The 14,386-nt window shown below is 36.1% G+C and overlaps 1 protein-coding gene across 4 annotated transcripts; it reads right to left on the bottom strand.

The window, feature by feature from the left end:
- Positions 1-5,343: 5,343 nt before the first annotated feature.
- LOC114284856 (protein DETOXIFICATION 16) lies at positions 5,344-11,136 on the bottom strand. 4 transcript variants are annotated; one of them, XM_082909965.1, is made up of 8 exons: positions 10,662-11,136; positions 7,437-7,981; positions 7,237-7,323; positions 7,077-7,133; positions 6,224-6,462; positions 5,870-5,988; positions 5,677-5,763; positions 5,344-5,582 (listed from the first exon to the last, which is right to left on the bottom strand). In XM_082909965.1, exons 1-8 carry the CDS (start codon positions 10,977-10,979, stop codon positions 5,523-5,525), a joined length of 1,512 nt encoding a protein of 503 aa, XP_082766091.1. In that variant the 5' UTR covers positions 10,980-11,136; the 3' UTR covers positions 5,344-5,522. The 4 variants fall into 4 exon arrangements, with proteins under 4 accessions (XP_082766091.1, XP_082766092.1, XP_082766093.1 ...); XM_082909966.1 differs by having other exon boundaries at positions 10,794-11,136; XM_082909967.1 differs by lacking the exon at positions 10,662-11,136 and adding an exon at positions 8,860-10,090.
- Between the last annotated feature and the right edge of the window lie 3,250 nt (positions 11,137-14,386).

The raw sequence follows: 14,386 nt of genomic DNA, 5'->3' as shown, positions 1-14,386 counted from the left end.
ATGTTTGTTTAAGCGACAAACATGTGTGTACTCTTAGTGTTTGAAGCATGTTTGGGTTACATTTATTTAAAAAGTAATAGGTCATACGTGTCGAACAAACCCCTTGCACGACATGTTTGGTTGTGTGTTTATACTTCTTAGCCCACCACTCATAAGCATCACCTTCCCTTCCATGTACGCCACCCCTTATCTCTTCCCCACTACCCAGGGCCACTCCCACCCCTTCCCTCCCCTTGACCACCTCCCCACACCCCTTCCCCATGACGCATAGCCACCCCCAACCCCTTCCTAGGTTTTTTGTTTATTTTTTATTTTTAATGTTAAAATAATAAAAAAGCAAATACAATTTTTATAGTGATCAAACTTCTTTTTCTGTTTTGTTTTCTTTTGTTGCTGAAATTTTTATGTCTACCAAACATGTTTCCTGATTTTTTTTTATTTTTAATGTTACCTAATTTCTGTAAACAGAAAATTAGCAATGTTACCTGAAAGAGAAAATGATATTGTTACAAGATTGTTGTATTTATTGATATTTGTATCTGTATATTACAAGTCCTATATATAGAGAGGTTTTGGGAGTAGTAGGTGTAGAGTGGGTGGTGGTAGTAGGTAAAGTGGAGGTGGTAGGTGGAGTGGGTGAGGAGTAGTGGAGGTGTGTAGTGGTAGTGGTAGGTTTTAGTGGTGTAGGAGGTGTACATTAACAGCCCCCCTCAAACTCAAGGAGGATAGGAACTAACCAACTTGAGTTTGAAGAGAGTAACAAAGCAGAAAAGTAAACTGATAAATAAAAAACAAAACAGGATAGGAGACACGGTATGGTCGTGTCGGACCGTTGTAGCAGACAGTTTACGGGGTCATGTCGGACCGTTGTAGCAGACAGTTTACGAGGTCATGTCGGACCGGTGTAGAAAACAGTTTACGGGGTCATGTCGGACCGTTGTAGCAGGACAGTTTACGGGGTCATGTCGGACCGTTGTAGCAGGACAGTTTACGGGGTCATGTCGGACCATGTAGTAGGACAGTTTACGGGGTCATGTCGGACCGTTGTAGAAGACAGTTTACGGGGTCATGTCGGACCGATGTAGCAGACACTGTGTGGTCGTGTCAGACCGTTGTAGAAGACAGTTTATGGGGTCATGTCGGACCGATGTAGCAGCTGTGGTGGTGCACCGAGGAGGCGACTTAGGGAGTGCGCCATGAGCGACTTATACATGATACTGGTATAACCCCCCCTCAAACTCAAATAGGTGTGAAGATAGAAACCTATTTGAGGTTGAAAAGGAATTGATAAAGTTGACCAGTGTAGAAGACACTGTATGAGTGTGTAGATAGGCTGCCCAAAAGATATACATGGATGTAGATATCGAGCCCTCAAAAGTCGTGCCCTCAAAAGGTGTGCCCGCACCCTCAAAAGGCGTGCCATCAAAAGGCGTGCCCGATTCATCAAAAGACGTGCCATGAAAAGGCGTGCCAGGTTGTCGGCGAGCGTCAAGAGGCGCGCGATGCGCGTGACTGCCTCGGCTATATAACCAAGACTGAACCTGAGGCTGAGGCAGAGGCGGAGACAAAAAACCTGCGAATTTCTCTGAAAAACTCTTCGTTGTGCTGAGAGAGAGAGGCTGTAACACTCTGTTGCGAGAGATGGCTTCGTCGTCCCGTGGTCTGCTGACTCTCTTTCCTGACCTCAACGAGTCAACAAGAGAGATAACGGGTGCGGTGGCCCGTGAACCTCAACCAAACACCACTGGGTTTGCTCCGTTGAACTTTCCGATGCAGTCGGTGGAGCAAAAAATGGCAGTGCAAACGGATGTGGAGGCGAATCAGTATACTTTGAAGGCATGTGTGGAAAGCATGACGGCGGTTACAAACTTGTCGAACCGGCTGCAGAGTAGGGCAAATGAGGTGCAGCATGTAAACTCCCAGCTGGCTCTGCTCCAACGCATGTATAAGGATGCGCGAGCAGAGATAAGCGTGCTAAGGGCAGAAAACAAGGAGCTGAAACGGAAGGCCACCGTGATGTTCCGATTTGGAGGGCCGCCATATGCGGCAGTGGAGGAGCAGGGAGTAAATGTGCGCGGTGGCGTGAGAAATCCGGAGGCAACACCGGCAAGGGCTGGCCAGGACGGAGGAAAAAAGAAGAGACCGGCGGCAGAGTAGAGAAGGAAGTGAGGTCGATGTATGGCCGCTGCAGAAAAGAAAACAAAGCTTGTGTTGTTGTTTGTTTGTTTTTTTTTTTTTTTGTTTGTTTGTTTGTTTTTTTTTTTTTTTTTTTTTTTTTTTTTTTTTTAAACTTTTCTTTTGTCAACCTGTTCCCCATTGATTTTATAATTTCATTTATAATTGATTTTATGATTTTATATTAAAAGAAATGTGGGAGAAATGATTAGTGTAAAGTGATGATGATAAAAGAAAAGAAAAATCAAGAGACAGGCCACGTGAGTTGAAGAATAAAAAATAAAAAAGGAAAAGGTGGAAAGATTAAAAAAAAAAAAAAATCAGAGGTGCATGTGTGAGTGTGTGGGTGTGATCTGCCCCATTGGATCAAAGCCGAGGCAAGTGGGTGTGAAAAAGTAAAGTGAGAGAGAGGGAGAGTGCCTCGTGAGTCTGCTGTGTGTGATCTGTGTGTGATCGGAGACCGAGAGAGGAGAGGGGCCAAAATCAAAGAGGAAAACAAAGATGCATGCTGCCAGGCTACTGGAGAAACACGGTGTTGATGATGCAAATATACTTGCAAACACACTGCTACTGCAATTTGCACCATTACCGTTTGAGCTGGAGGAACAGCTGGCTGTTGCGATGGTTAAGTGGGCCGCCACCGGTTGTTGCGGTGGTATTTCGGAGGGGCTCCTTTTGTATTCAAATTGACTAAACCTCCAAGGTTTTCGCCACCAATTGATTCCGGATTCGATTGCCCAACTGGAGTAACAGGTAGAGAAGATGTTGTACTCTTCATCCTGGGAGTAAAAATTCTGGTAAGCGACCATGACCTCGAGATAGAAGGCTTCTCTTGCGGTAAAGGCAATGGAGACGAAGCTTCAACTACTGGATGTGCAGTAGCTCTCTCTGCGTCGGACTGAGAACGCCGAGCCTTGAAGCTCAGTTTCGGTAGAAGATTTTTGAACCCCGATTTGCCTCTGGCTGAGGAGGGTCCTGGAGACCCAATTGTTCTGGCATCGGAAGGGCTTGGTGTGAGGACGAAATTCACTTTCTTGGGAGTGGGTGTTGGGGTTGGAGGCATCTTGATTGGAACGAATGAGGAGAGACATGTAATCTTCTTGTGGGTACTTCCAAGAAGAGGTTTTGTTTCTTCCAATGCTTGGGATTGGGTGTTTCTGACGCTATTGCAGAGGGAAATTCAGGAAGAGGGTTGAGCTCGGTGATCATGGATTCGAGCCAAGAAGATAGATCTGATGGGTTGTTGTGAACTGTATCGAAAGCGAGGTGAGACAGGTTTGTTGCTGATCTCTGTGATGCGACTAGGGCCATTCGATGTGAGTTTCGAGCTAGAAGAGCCATGGAGGTTGGCTGAACTTGCAGAACTTGCCGTTGGAGATGATGGACCAGAAGGTAATGGAGTTGATGGAGGTTTCAATAAGCATGGTTGGGGTCCGGCGGGCGGTGAAGGCAAGGTTGCCGGCCGCCGGAAGGTGAAGATCACCAAGAGCTAACCTATAGCTCTGATACCATGAAAGAGAAAATGATATTGTTACAAGATTGTTGTATTTATTGATATTTGTATCTGTATATTACAAGTCCTATATATAGAGAGGTTTTGGGAGTAGTAGGTGTAGAGTGGGTGGTGGTAGTAGGTAAAGTGGAGGTGGTAGGTGGAGTGGGTGAGGAGTAGTGGAGGTGTGTAGTGGTAGTGGTAGGTTTTAGTGGTGTAGGAGGTGTACATTAACATTACCAATCAGAAAATTTCTTCCAGGAAAATCACAAAGTCATGGACAAATAAATATATGTAAACACATTTTTTACGCAACGAACTTAAAGGCAAAAACTTTGTTACTCTACGGGTAATTTTGCAAGTGCATGATGCCATGTTGACATAAATTGAGAGTGTTGTAATCGAGTTGAAATTTGCAAGAATGTATCATGTGTGTAATCTTGCTTGCGATTCATATAGCTTTTTTTTCTTCTCTCTTTTGCCTGCTCCTGCAGTGCTGACAGATCACACCTAAAGACGAAATTGGATCTTGAGTTTCAACTTCCCGAAGAAAAAGACGAAGAATAATCTAACATATACACCTATTCATAGATTGGATATTATTGTGAGGAATCAATCACTGCTTTGTGAGGTATGTTATGGAGCACTGTAATAATTAAACTAACTTCCTGGTTATTATGACGTCCTTTTGGGCTGGTTTGACAATTGCTTTTTTAGTAATTTTTTTCTCACTCTTTTACTTTTTTTTAGGATAAAATTGTTAAAAAAGTTCATGCATTTTTTTTAGGATAAAATTATTAAAAAAGTTCATCCGTTTGGCAAATACTAAAAAAGTTGCTTTTGTTATTGGATTTTTAAAATTTGTTTTTAGATCCTTCTAGACTTGGAGGACCTGAAAACTAAAATAATTTCATTAAAAACAAAAAAAAATTGGGAAAAATGTGACTTTTTTAGCATTTGCCAAACAGGGTGGGTCTTTGTTAAAAATGTGAATTTTTTTTTTCTTGTCATCTAAACTAGTAGCATTTTTAAAACAAAAAACAACTTAAATAGCTAAAAAGTAGCTTTTTTAATAGTGACCAAGCAGAGTTTGTAAATTTTTGTGTGAATCCTATAACGCTTATCTCCTTTGAAATTATTAGGGAATGCAGAGTCGTAAGTGAAAATAGCTCATTATTATATCACAGCATTGAAGAGAAAGTCCCAAAAATTCGGTGAATAAATAGAAAGTACCCTCTTTTGTGATCCTGAGAGATAAGTGTACACTAACTTCTGCAAGATGATTTTGAAGATTTTTCAGTGTAATAAAATCCCAACATCTGATTTTGTATGTAAATCGGTTTTAGGGCAACCTTTACCATGATAGATGTTTGTTTTTCATAACTTGTTGGTTGATGGTATCAAAGTTTGCCACTCTAGACATTATTTGTTCCATGACATTGTATTCAATGTTTCATAATTTACTTGTGCCTTTGTTTTGTTCTGAAATATACTCTTCTACCTCTTCCATGAAACTTTTTGTTTTTCTCCTTCATTTTGCTCAACATTTTCACATCATGCTTTCGAGCTTAACAGTTAGTTATTTGTCTTATTGGATTGTGGATCAAGTTTTTAATACATGGCCGCATTAGGGAATTAACTTCATGGGTTAATTCAGCCATCTTCTTTAATCCTTGTTGCTCGAAAACAATGTACAGAGCCAATTATTATATCAATAAAGACTGAAAAACACAACTATGTCTAGGTTGATCTGATTCACTAGCAAGTCCGAAATTGGCTACAATTGATAATACACATTTATTCGCTCCTTAATCAGCTCGGAAGCTTCTTTGTTACAGTGCTTTCAGTTTCTTTTTCATGACACTGTATCCACAGGGATTGTAGAGTCATATACGCGTTCCGTTGCCTTCTTTGCCTAAACAAGAAAGAACAAAGATTGCACACTTAGATTATTTAACAGAGATGTTGAGAGAGAGAGAGAGAGAGAGAGAGTGAGAGAGAGAGTGTACTTGTTGCTCCCAATTAGTTCTTAGTGTAATGGTAGAAAGTGATAGAACTTGCACAATGAGTCCACATATAATCCCTAACCAGAGGCCCTGCATGCAATCAACATGAGACGGAAACACTTTTGCAGCTGAAAACACACACACACAGAGAGAGAGAGAGAGAGAGAGAGAGAGAGAGAGAGAGAGAGAGAGAGACCTTTCCGCCAATGCGTAGAACAAAAGCAAATACTATAGCAGAAGGAATGCCCACAATGTAATATGATCCCAAATTCACAAATGCACCAACCTTTTGCCTTCCACATCCTCTTACTGTGCCTAAATGTTAGCAAATACAGAGCAAAATTAGCTTTGAAAACAAAATTGTGTCTAAAGGTCCGTAAAGCAGACATTCCATATCACTCTAGTTGCGTATGTTTCAATTTCGTCAATTTTATTTCTGAAATTTTCAGTTTGAGTTGAATAAGTCCAATTTCAAATGGATCGTTTAAATTATTCCTGAAAGTACACGTCAACAGCTTAAGAAGAGATCGATAAAAATGCAGAGAAGAACCTGAAAGAACACCCTGAAGTGCATCCAAGAAATTGGAAGCTGCTAGGATGGGCATCATGGCTGCTACATATCTGACCACTTCTACTACATCGCTGTAAGCATAGCCCCAGATGTTTCGGATCGATATCATGACTGCTCCAACTATAACAGCCTCTGTAACCGCCATTACTAACACGACACACACTGCCAAACGAGCAGCGTATGGGCGCCCTGCCCCCAACTCATTTGAGACCCGCGTGCTGAATAGACATAGCACAACATATGTGAGATAAAATCAGGAAAATAGCGGGAATTACCAGTGAGCTTCTATTTGTACACTACCATTATTCTTAGTTCCTATCATTTTATTTTTTAATTTTTGAAATTATGATTGTATCCCTAGTAAATTACCATTGAGGACAAAAGTTGCACAACTTCCCTCCCAAACCCACCGCACTGCATTGCACCCTTACCACTGCCAAACCTTAGCAGTCACCACCAAATCACCACAACCCGCCCTTCCCTCTCTCCCCATCCCAGCACCAAAGTGAAGGTGGTGATGGCTGATGAGTTTTGGGGTTAGGGCATGAATGTTGAAGATGTGGGTATTATGGAGACTAAGGGATGTGAATTGGAAAAAAAAAAAAAAAAAATCAAAAAATCAAAATTGTGTAACTGAGTAATGGTGTCAATTGAAGAAAAAAAGAGAGTAGGGTGTGGAATAGAATCTCCCGAATTACCACTGTCATATTTCAATTGCAACAACAAATTTACACTTCTTTGGTACAAAACTATAGTACCCTTGAAATTTAACCAAGTTTTGTTCATATAAATGAAATTGAAATATGCGTAGTCTTAGAATAGTTCAACAGACCTCACTGCGTTACCGAGCCCATAGGTGATCATCCAAACTGTTGTAGTTGTATTAAGGCTGTATATACACAAATTTTGTTTTAGTAGTAGATGATAAAGTGGAAGTTAATTCAAGAAATCGACTATAAAGAAATTCCAAGAAGAAAATCTGCCTGTTTTACCAGATAGAAAGCACCGAGGTTTGTAGCTCAGGATCAGGAAGAAGACCAGATGCTAGAACAATCATTTCAAACGACCACATTTCCAAGCTTAAAGAAAACCATAACGCATAATGAATAATCACATTAAAAATCCGTACACATTGAAAAGTAAAGATCATAAACATTGAGAATATAGAAAGTTTAGTCAATCATAAACTTACCAAACCATGACAGCCGAAGGAATTGCAAGTCTGAGAAAATTGAGAATATCGTGCAAGGCCTCTTTTGACAAGCCAGTCCAAGTTTTTGCACAAGAAGAAGAGAACTTGACATAAAGAGCTAACAACACTACATTTGTCCAGTAAGAGATGGAATTGGCCAAGGCCGCTCCACGAAGACCTAGATCAGTCTTAAAAACCAATGCCCAACATACAAGTAGATGGATTAAAGTAGTAATCCCCGAGCTTATCATCATTGGGAAGACAATGTTTTGAGTTTGCAAAAACTTGACAAGACATTGAAGAAGCGCATACGCAAATATGCTTGGGATCATGAATCGTGCATAGATTTGAGCTTCTTCAGATATGTCATGATCTTGACCAAAGGCGACAAGAATGGCGCGTGTGTTTGCCCAAATGATTGCAAGAGGTATGCTTACTAGTGAAAGAATAAGCATAGCTCTTTGCATATGGATTCCAAGCATATGGTATTGCTCTGCTCCGTAGGATTGGCCACATAGTGTATCCAATGCACTTGCCATTCCTAGCTACTCAAGAACAAAATGGTGAGATAGAGTGAAATTTCATAGTATGTTTAATGAAGTAGCTTTGTTTGGCTAATGAAATTTTAGATTATAATTGAGAATTGTTTCCAAAAACACAAAGTATCAGATTGTGTTCGTTATATGTGCTCTGTTTGGTAGTTGAGAAGACACAATTTAAAAGAAAATAATAATAATTGATATTGTAATTTGTAATTTGTAAATGTAAAACACAAAACTTCCTCTCTTTTCTCCATCATTTATTGTAATGTTTAAAATATAATTATGGTTATTGAAATATGTGTTTTCTATCATTTTCTTCTTTCATATTTAATTTTATTTCGAAAGAACACTACTCTCCAAGTGAATGGAGATTAATTTATAGAATAAATCATTAACGATTCATTTATGTTTATAGTTGTTTTTGTTTGTATATATAAAAATTTTAAAAATTATAAACAAAAACTCATTTAGTGTCTATTTTTGTTTCAAAAAATTATAAACAGTTTATAAAAAATTTATTAGATTCTTTTAACAAAGAAAAAAAAGAAGTTAGTTTGGACTTGTTTAAAAAATAAATTTCATTCACTTCTCCCCTCTCCCATCCCTTCCTGCCACTAGCCACCCCTTTTAGCCACCATATTATTCACCTCCTCCGTCAACCACCTCCTATTGACTACAATCAACTCCATTGATCAACAATCACCTCCATCTCCACCTTTTAACCACCACTTCCGGTCAGCAACTTCTTTCAGCCACTCCCTCTCACTTATTTTTTACCCAAAATTTTAAAACATAGTGGTGGAGATTTGCAGTGGAGAAAAATAGTCTGTGGAGAAATGTTATTTGCAATATTCATAAAATTGATGAGAGATGTTGGTTACCAGTCCAATCTCGCAATGCTTCCAGAGCCTGGTCAGACATCTCATTGGTATGTGTTACATGGCCTGAAGCTTTTGCTATTTTCTTGGATAATATCAAATTCAGCCTTGGCAGAGGAAATAGGTTGCAGTTTTGGAGTGATGAGTGGTTAAGGGAGGGAACCGTATTACGAAATTTCTTCCCAAGATTGTACCAGATCAGTTCTAATAAGGAAGGGAGAGTTGCAGCCTTTGTGGTCCCTGCGAGCGGTAGATATGAATGGAAGGTGGAGTTTAGAAGACCATTGATGGCTTGGGAGGAAGAACAGGTCACTACGCTAAACAACCTCTTAATGGGTGCTACGGGGATTAATCAGAGGGGGGATGATACAATTGGATGGAAGGCTGATAAATGTGGTGTTTATTCAGTGGCATCAATGTATAATTGTATTGAAGCCGAGATGGGTCCTAATCTGGAAGTACCAAAATTGATTTGGAGGAATGGAGCACCACCATCAGTGAAGTTCTTCGGATGGTTGGCATGGAGAGGTCGAGTTAAGGCCTCGGATAGGGTTACTAGATTGGGGATTCTTGACAACAATAATGATGGACAATGCAGATTTTGTGGTATTGAAAATGAAACTTTGGAACATGTCTTAATCTGGTGCGAGAAAGTTTGGAGGATCTGGTCCGGAGTTTTGTGTTGGTGGGGACTGTCGTGGGTGGTTCCTGGTTCAGTGCCTATTTTGCTTGAATGGTGGATGAGTTGGAAATTTAGAAAAAAAATAAAAATAGTATGGGAGATTATTTCTATTGCTGTTTTGTGGTCAATTTGGAGGTTGAGAAATCAATGCATCTTTGAGACTACACAACTGAATAGGGAGGAGCTATTGGATTTAATCAAATTTCGCATTTTGTTTTGGGATTCATTGAAATGGGGGAATGTAGAGGGTTTTCTTAAAATCATCTATTGTGCTGCCAATCAGGTATATCGAGGTGTTTGTAGGAGGGTTGCATGTTGAAGTTCACAAGGGTATCACAGCAGTGATGGGATTTGAGTAGAGTTTGCTATAGCTCACTGTCTGCTGGTTCTGCTCCTGGGTTGGTTGATTGGTTGGTGGTTGTTCTGGAGGATTGCCTTGTTGATGCCCTGTTTTGGTGCCTTGTTGGTGCTCTGTTTATTCCTTGTGTCTGTTGCTTCTTGTTTTGTCCTTGTCAGTTTATTTAGGTGGCTCTTGGGTTTACATTCTGGTGTATTTTGTGGGGCTTGGTTGGACTCCTATATATGGGCTGCTATGTCAGCTTATTTGGGTGGCTTGTGGGTGGTTTTCTTGTGTATTTTGTTTGGTTATGGATGTGTCTTTGTTGTTGGTCTCTCACCTATTTTTGATGGCGTGCTAACATATGATTAGGTGAGTGTCTTGCTACCAATCTAGTTAGGATTGAAATGTTGTACTATTTATTGTTATAATATGTTAGTATGTTTATCAATAAAATTGTTTCTCTTGCTGATCAAAAAATATATACTACAAAAGATAAATATAAATATGTTTAATATTTCTATAAACAAAAACAGTAAATTATAAATGTTACCAAACAATACTTAAGCATTTTATCAAAATTTAAATTTTAATTTATATGTGAAACATTCATGCAAAATGATATGTCTCATGTATATACATTTATTGAAAGTTAGAAAAGTCATCACTATATGGAAAAAGAAAATAATTACAATATATATACATCATTGGGATGTCATTCTCAATAATTAATTCTGTTTGATTGCTGTTTTTTTTCTGATGAAAATGAAGAGAAACACAACTCACCAACAAGCTAAAACCAGTAACAGTAGCAAAAGAAGTGGCCATGGAAGCACCAGAGAGAGGCAACTCTCCAAGATGACCCACATACATCAATGATATCAACTGTAAACTGAACTGCAACACACTCGTGCATACCAGTGGCCCTGCAAGCCATAGCTGCTTCTTCACTTCTTTCGCAATCTCCTCCTTTCTGTTTCTCTCTCTCTCAACTGCCCTGCAACCTCCATCTTCATCATCATCATTATCATCATCATCATCATGGATATCATGTTCATTCAGTGGTGTTGTCAGAGAAGTTGGATTTTCCTCCTCTCTCTCCATCTTTCTTCTCTCCCTTCTTACACCAATAGATATATATAGACTGAGAGATTGCACCAAGGAGGTTTTGAAGGGGTTCAAAAGTTTGTGAATGACTAAAGTACCCAATCTTTGTTACAAGCAAAATGTTGGGATTATTATACATTTTGTCCAAAGACATACTTCCTTTCGATTCCACGGCCAGTTTTTAAAGTCGCATCCCTTGACTTGTGCTTGACTTCTTTACCATGCACGCCTGGTTGCAAACGAAACCAGTCAAGTCGAGTCAAATTTTTTAATATTTAGGTTTATTTATTAAAAATTAGTCGAGCTTAAATAATCAAGTTTAAGTAAGTTTCTCAAATATTTGACAAGTTGAGCTCGAACTCGAGTTTTTAAATGGACAGTTTATTTTTAAAATAATATTAATTGTCTATTTTTTAATATAAATATATTATAATTATATGATTACGGACATCCAATCCATCTAAACAATATCTTTCTCCATAGCCATCTAACACTGAAGAAGGATTCCATTTTCTACAAAACCTAAGAAGGAAAAGTCAAAGGGTAATGCTATTATGCTATAGTACACTCCTCAAAAGGTGGATTATGTACATTTTGTTATGCGTATGTATGGTAAATATTATCTGTTTATTTTATTTTATTTTATTTTATAGAATTATGATAATTTATAAATAAAATTATATATTTTGTGATAATATTACATATTTTTATAGTAATGTTACAAAAAAAATAATTTTGTTAAAAAATGTTTAAATAAAAAAATGTGTAAATTTATTTATAAATTACAAATTATCATAATTATACAAAAACAAATTACGTAATATCTATCATGAAAATAAATAAAATAAACTACAAAAATAAAAAAAAAATACATCACGCGTGTTTAAGGGGGGTTGCATCATAAACAAGTTTATTATATGAAAATGAGGGTTACATCCAAAAAAAGCACGAGGACAATTGGGTGGGGACTTTGGCACAATGAAATAAAAATAATAATAAACAATCATAGATAAGGTGTTCATTTGCTTATGGTACAAGCCTCCAATAACAACCAAAAAAGTTGTTGTAATGCTTAAAGTTAAAGGTGAATTTTATTATACATACTCATATATGATATGTATTTTTAGTTATGTTATTATTTTTTTAGTTATAATTAATTTTAAGATATTTGATTATGATTTTTATGTGTTTGATTATGATTTTTTTAAATTTTTTTTAGTTATGACTCAAAAAGTATGAAATTATTTCATATTTTCTATAATTATAAAGTGTATATAGTACACACAAGCACCTTTCGAAGATGTGTAACACAATATTTCCCGTTAGTCAAAATGCTTTTCAATGGGTAGTAGTACTTAAGTCTCGTTTGGCAACTCAATATTTTAGTTTAAAATTTAAAAAGTCGCTAAAAAAAATTAAAAAGTCAACAACATATGCTAAAAAAGTCAAAGATTTATTTTTCTCTCTATTTTTGTACATCGTTTTGTAAAAATTAAAAAAATATTTTAATATATTAATTTTTTTTATATCTCATATCTTAATTAAAAAATTACTAAAATAACATATTTTTGAGCCTTAGCCAAGTTTAGACAATTCACATATTTTAGTAGATGCACCCGAACATTTTAAGTTATGTATTTAGTTCACTTCAAACAAAAAATTTAGAAACCTATCTGTTCATTTATTTTGTTAGTATTATTATTCTAATAATTTTTGTTAGAATATGTCAAGCCGCCAACATAGACTAAGTAGTGTGAGAAAGAACGAGGAATACTGGTCCACGTCTACGTAGGAGTGATTTGGATATGCTTATATAGGCCAAGTTTGAGAAGGCTTAAAAAAATTAAAAAGTTAAAAAATTATTTAAAAAGTTAAAAAATTATTACTATTTATTAAAAGTCAATCATTACGGTTGCACAATTCTCAATATTAATTCTTTCATACACATTAATATATAATTTTTTAATATATATTTTTTCATAAAAAATCAAAAAGTTAACTTAAATATTCATATTTTCAACCTCAACTTTATAGTCTAAAAAGATAAAAAGTGCACTTATTTAGGACACCCTAAACAATCCTTTAATGATGTTTTAATTTTTAATAAAAATATTTACTCAAAAAAATAGAGATGTAATTGTGACGCACCAAATATTTAATTAATATTATGTTACTATAAAAATAAATAAATAAATAATAATGATAATAATAAAATAAATATATGAAATAATACATCTAATTACATAGCTATACGTGCTAAAAATATAAATTAATTTAGCATTAAATTATTAAAAATATGATAAATAGATTTACTTGAAGGCCAAGTTAAACAGTAATTAAATTGGGAAGATTTGCAAATTGTTGGAGAGATAGAAATTAGGCCACCTATGCTGTCTAGCACTTTCTTTTTTTTGGGTGGGTGGGTTTGAGTCATCAATTGGGACATCATAATTGAGACATCATTACAGGGTAGAATCAATTTTGAGACATCATTACAGGGTAGAGAAGAAAAGAAAAATAAAATAATGCAGAGGTGAGTTATAAGTGTGTTTGTAAGTAATTTTGGAATTAAAATAGTTACAAATAATAAAATATGTTATTTTAATCATAATAAATAAAATATCACATAATTTAACGTATAATTATTATATTTTTCTCTTAAAAAAAAGTCAAAAAAGTTAAAAAGTCAAAAAGTCTTTCCCAAACTAAGCTTTTTAACCCAGGCTAAAATAGTAAAAAAAAGTGAGTTGTGAAAGGGAATGAAAGGAAAAAAAAAAAAAAAAAGAGAGAGAGAAGTAAGAGAATAGTCTCGAAAAGTTGGTAAAAATAGAAAAGAAATAGTAAGAATTAATATAGAGGTGGGTTATATTATACCTTGAATTACTATAATATATTTTACGCATATTTTTGAATTACTATAAATTATTTTATACAAGTTAAGTTTTATAATTTATATTTAGATTTCAAGTATATTAATTATTTCTGAATTCCAAATGCTTATATTGAAACCTATGAATATGTTTGTTTAAATTTTAATTATTCTTTGACAATGATTTTGTAAATAATTATTTTTTGTATGTAACACCACGGAAGTCCCAAGCCTTGGCGGACTTAAATAAACCATTAGTTTCTGATTGATTAACCCTCTGTTTGTCATAGATCCATTGACCTCTGTTCTGACTGTCACTCTACTGACCTTTTCTGTTCTGTTTTGTTCTGTACCGTGATTATGGTTATTTATTTACATAATTTTTGTATTTCAGTTTCTGCCACTTAAATAATTAGTTATTCAAATTAAGTTATATTCATATTTTAGCTTAAATAACTATCCATAGTTATTTTGTATCACCTCTATTCTTTGCATAATATTTTTTACTCTGCTGTGTACTTATAGCTGTTACCCT

The sequence above is a fragment of the Camellia sinensis genome, chromosome 15, assembly GCF_055761805.1.
Source record: "Camellia sinensis isolate YWXY chromosome 15, ASM5576180v1, whole genome shotgun sequence".
Lineage (NCBI taxonomy): Eukaryota > Viridiplantae > Streptophyta > Magnoliopsida > Ericales > Theaceae > Camellia > Camellia sinensis.
Note: the sequence above shows the minus strand (reverse complement) of the source record. Positions and strands in the feature narration are given on the sequence as shown.

Coding starts and splice junctions, on each gene's coding strand:
- LOC114284856 (XM_082909965.1), bottom strand. CDS start 10,979: ATGGAGAGAGAGGAGGAAAATCCAACTTCTCTGACAACACCACTGAAT. Junction 7,982..10,661: donor TTACTGGTTTTAGCTTGTTG/GTGAGTTGTGTT, acceptor GTTCTTGAGTAG/CTAGGAATGGCAAGTGCATT. Junction 5,989..6,223: donor ACTTCAGGGTGTTCTTTCAG/GTTCTTCTCTGC, acceptor GCTAACATTTAG/GCACAGTAAGAGGATGTGGA.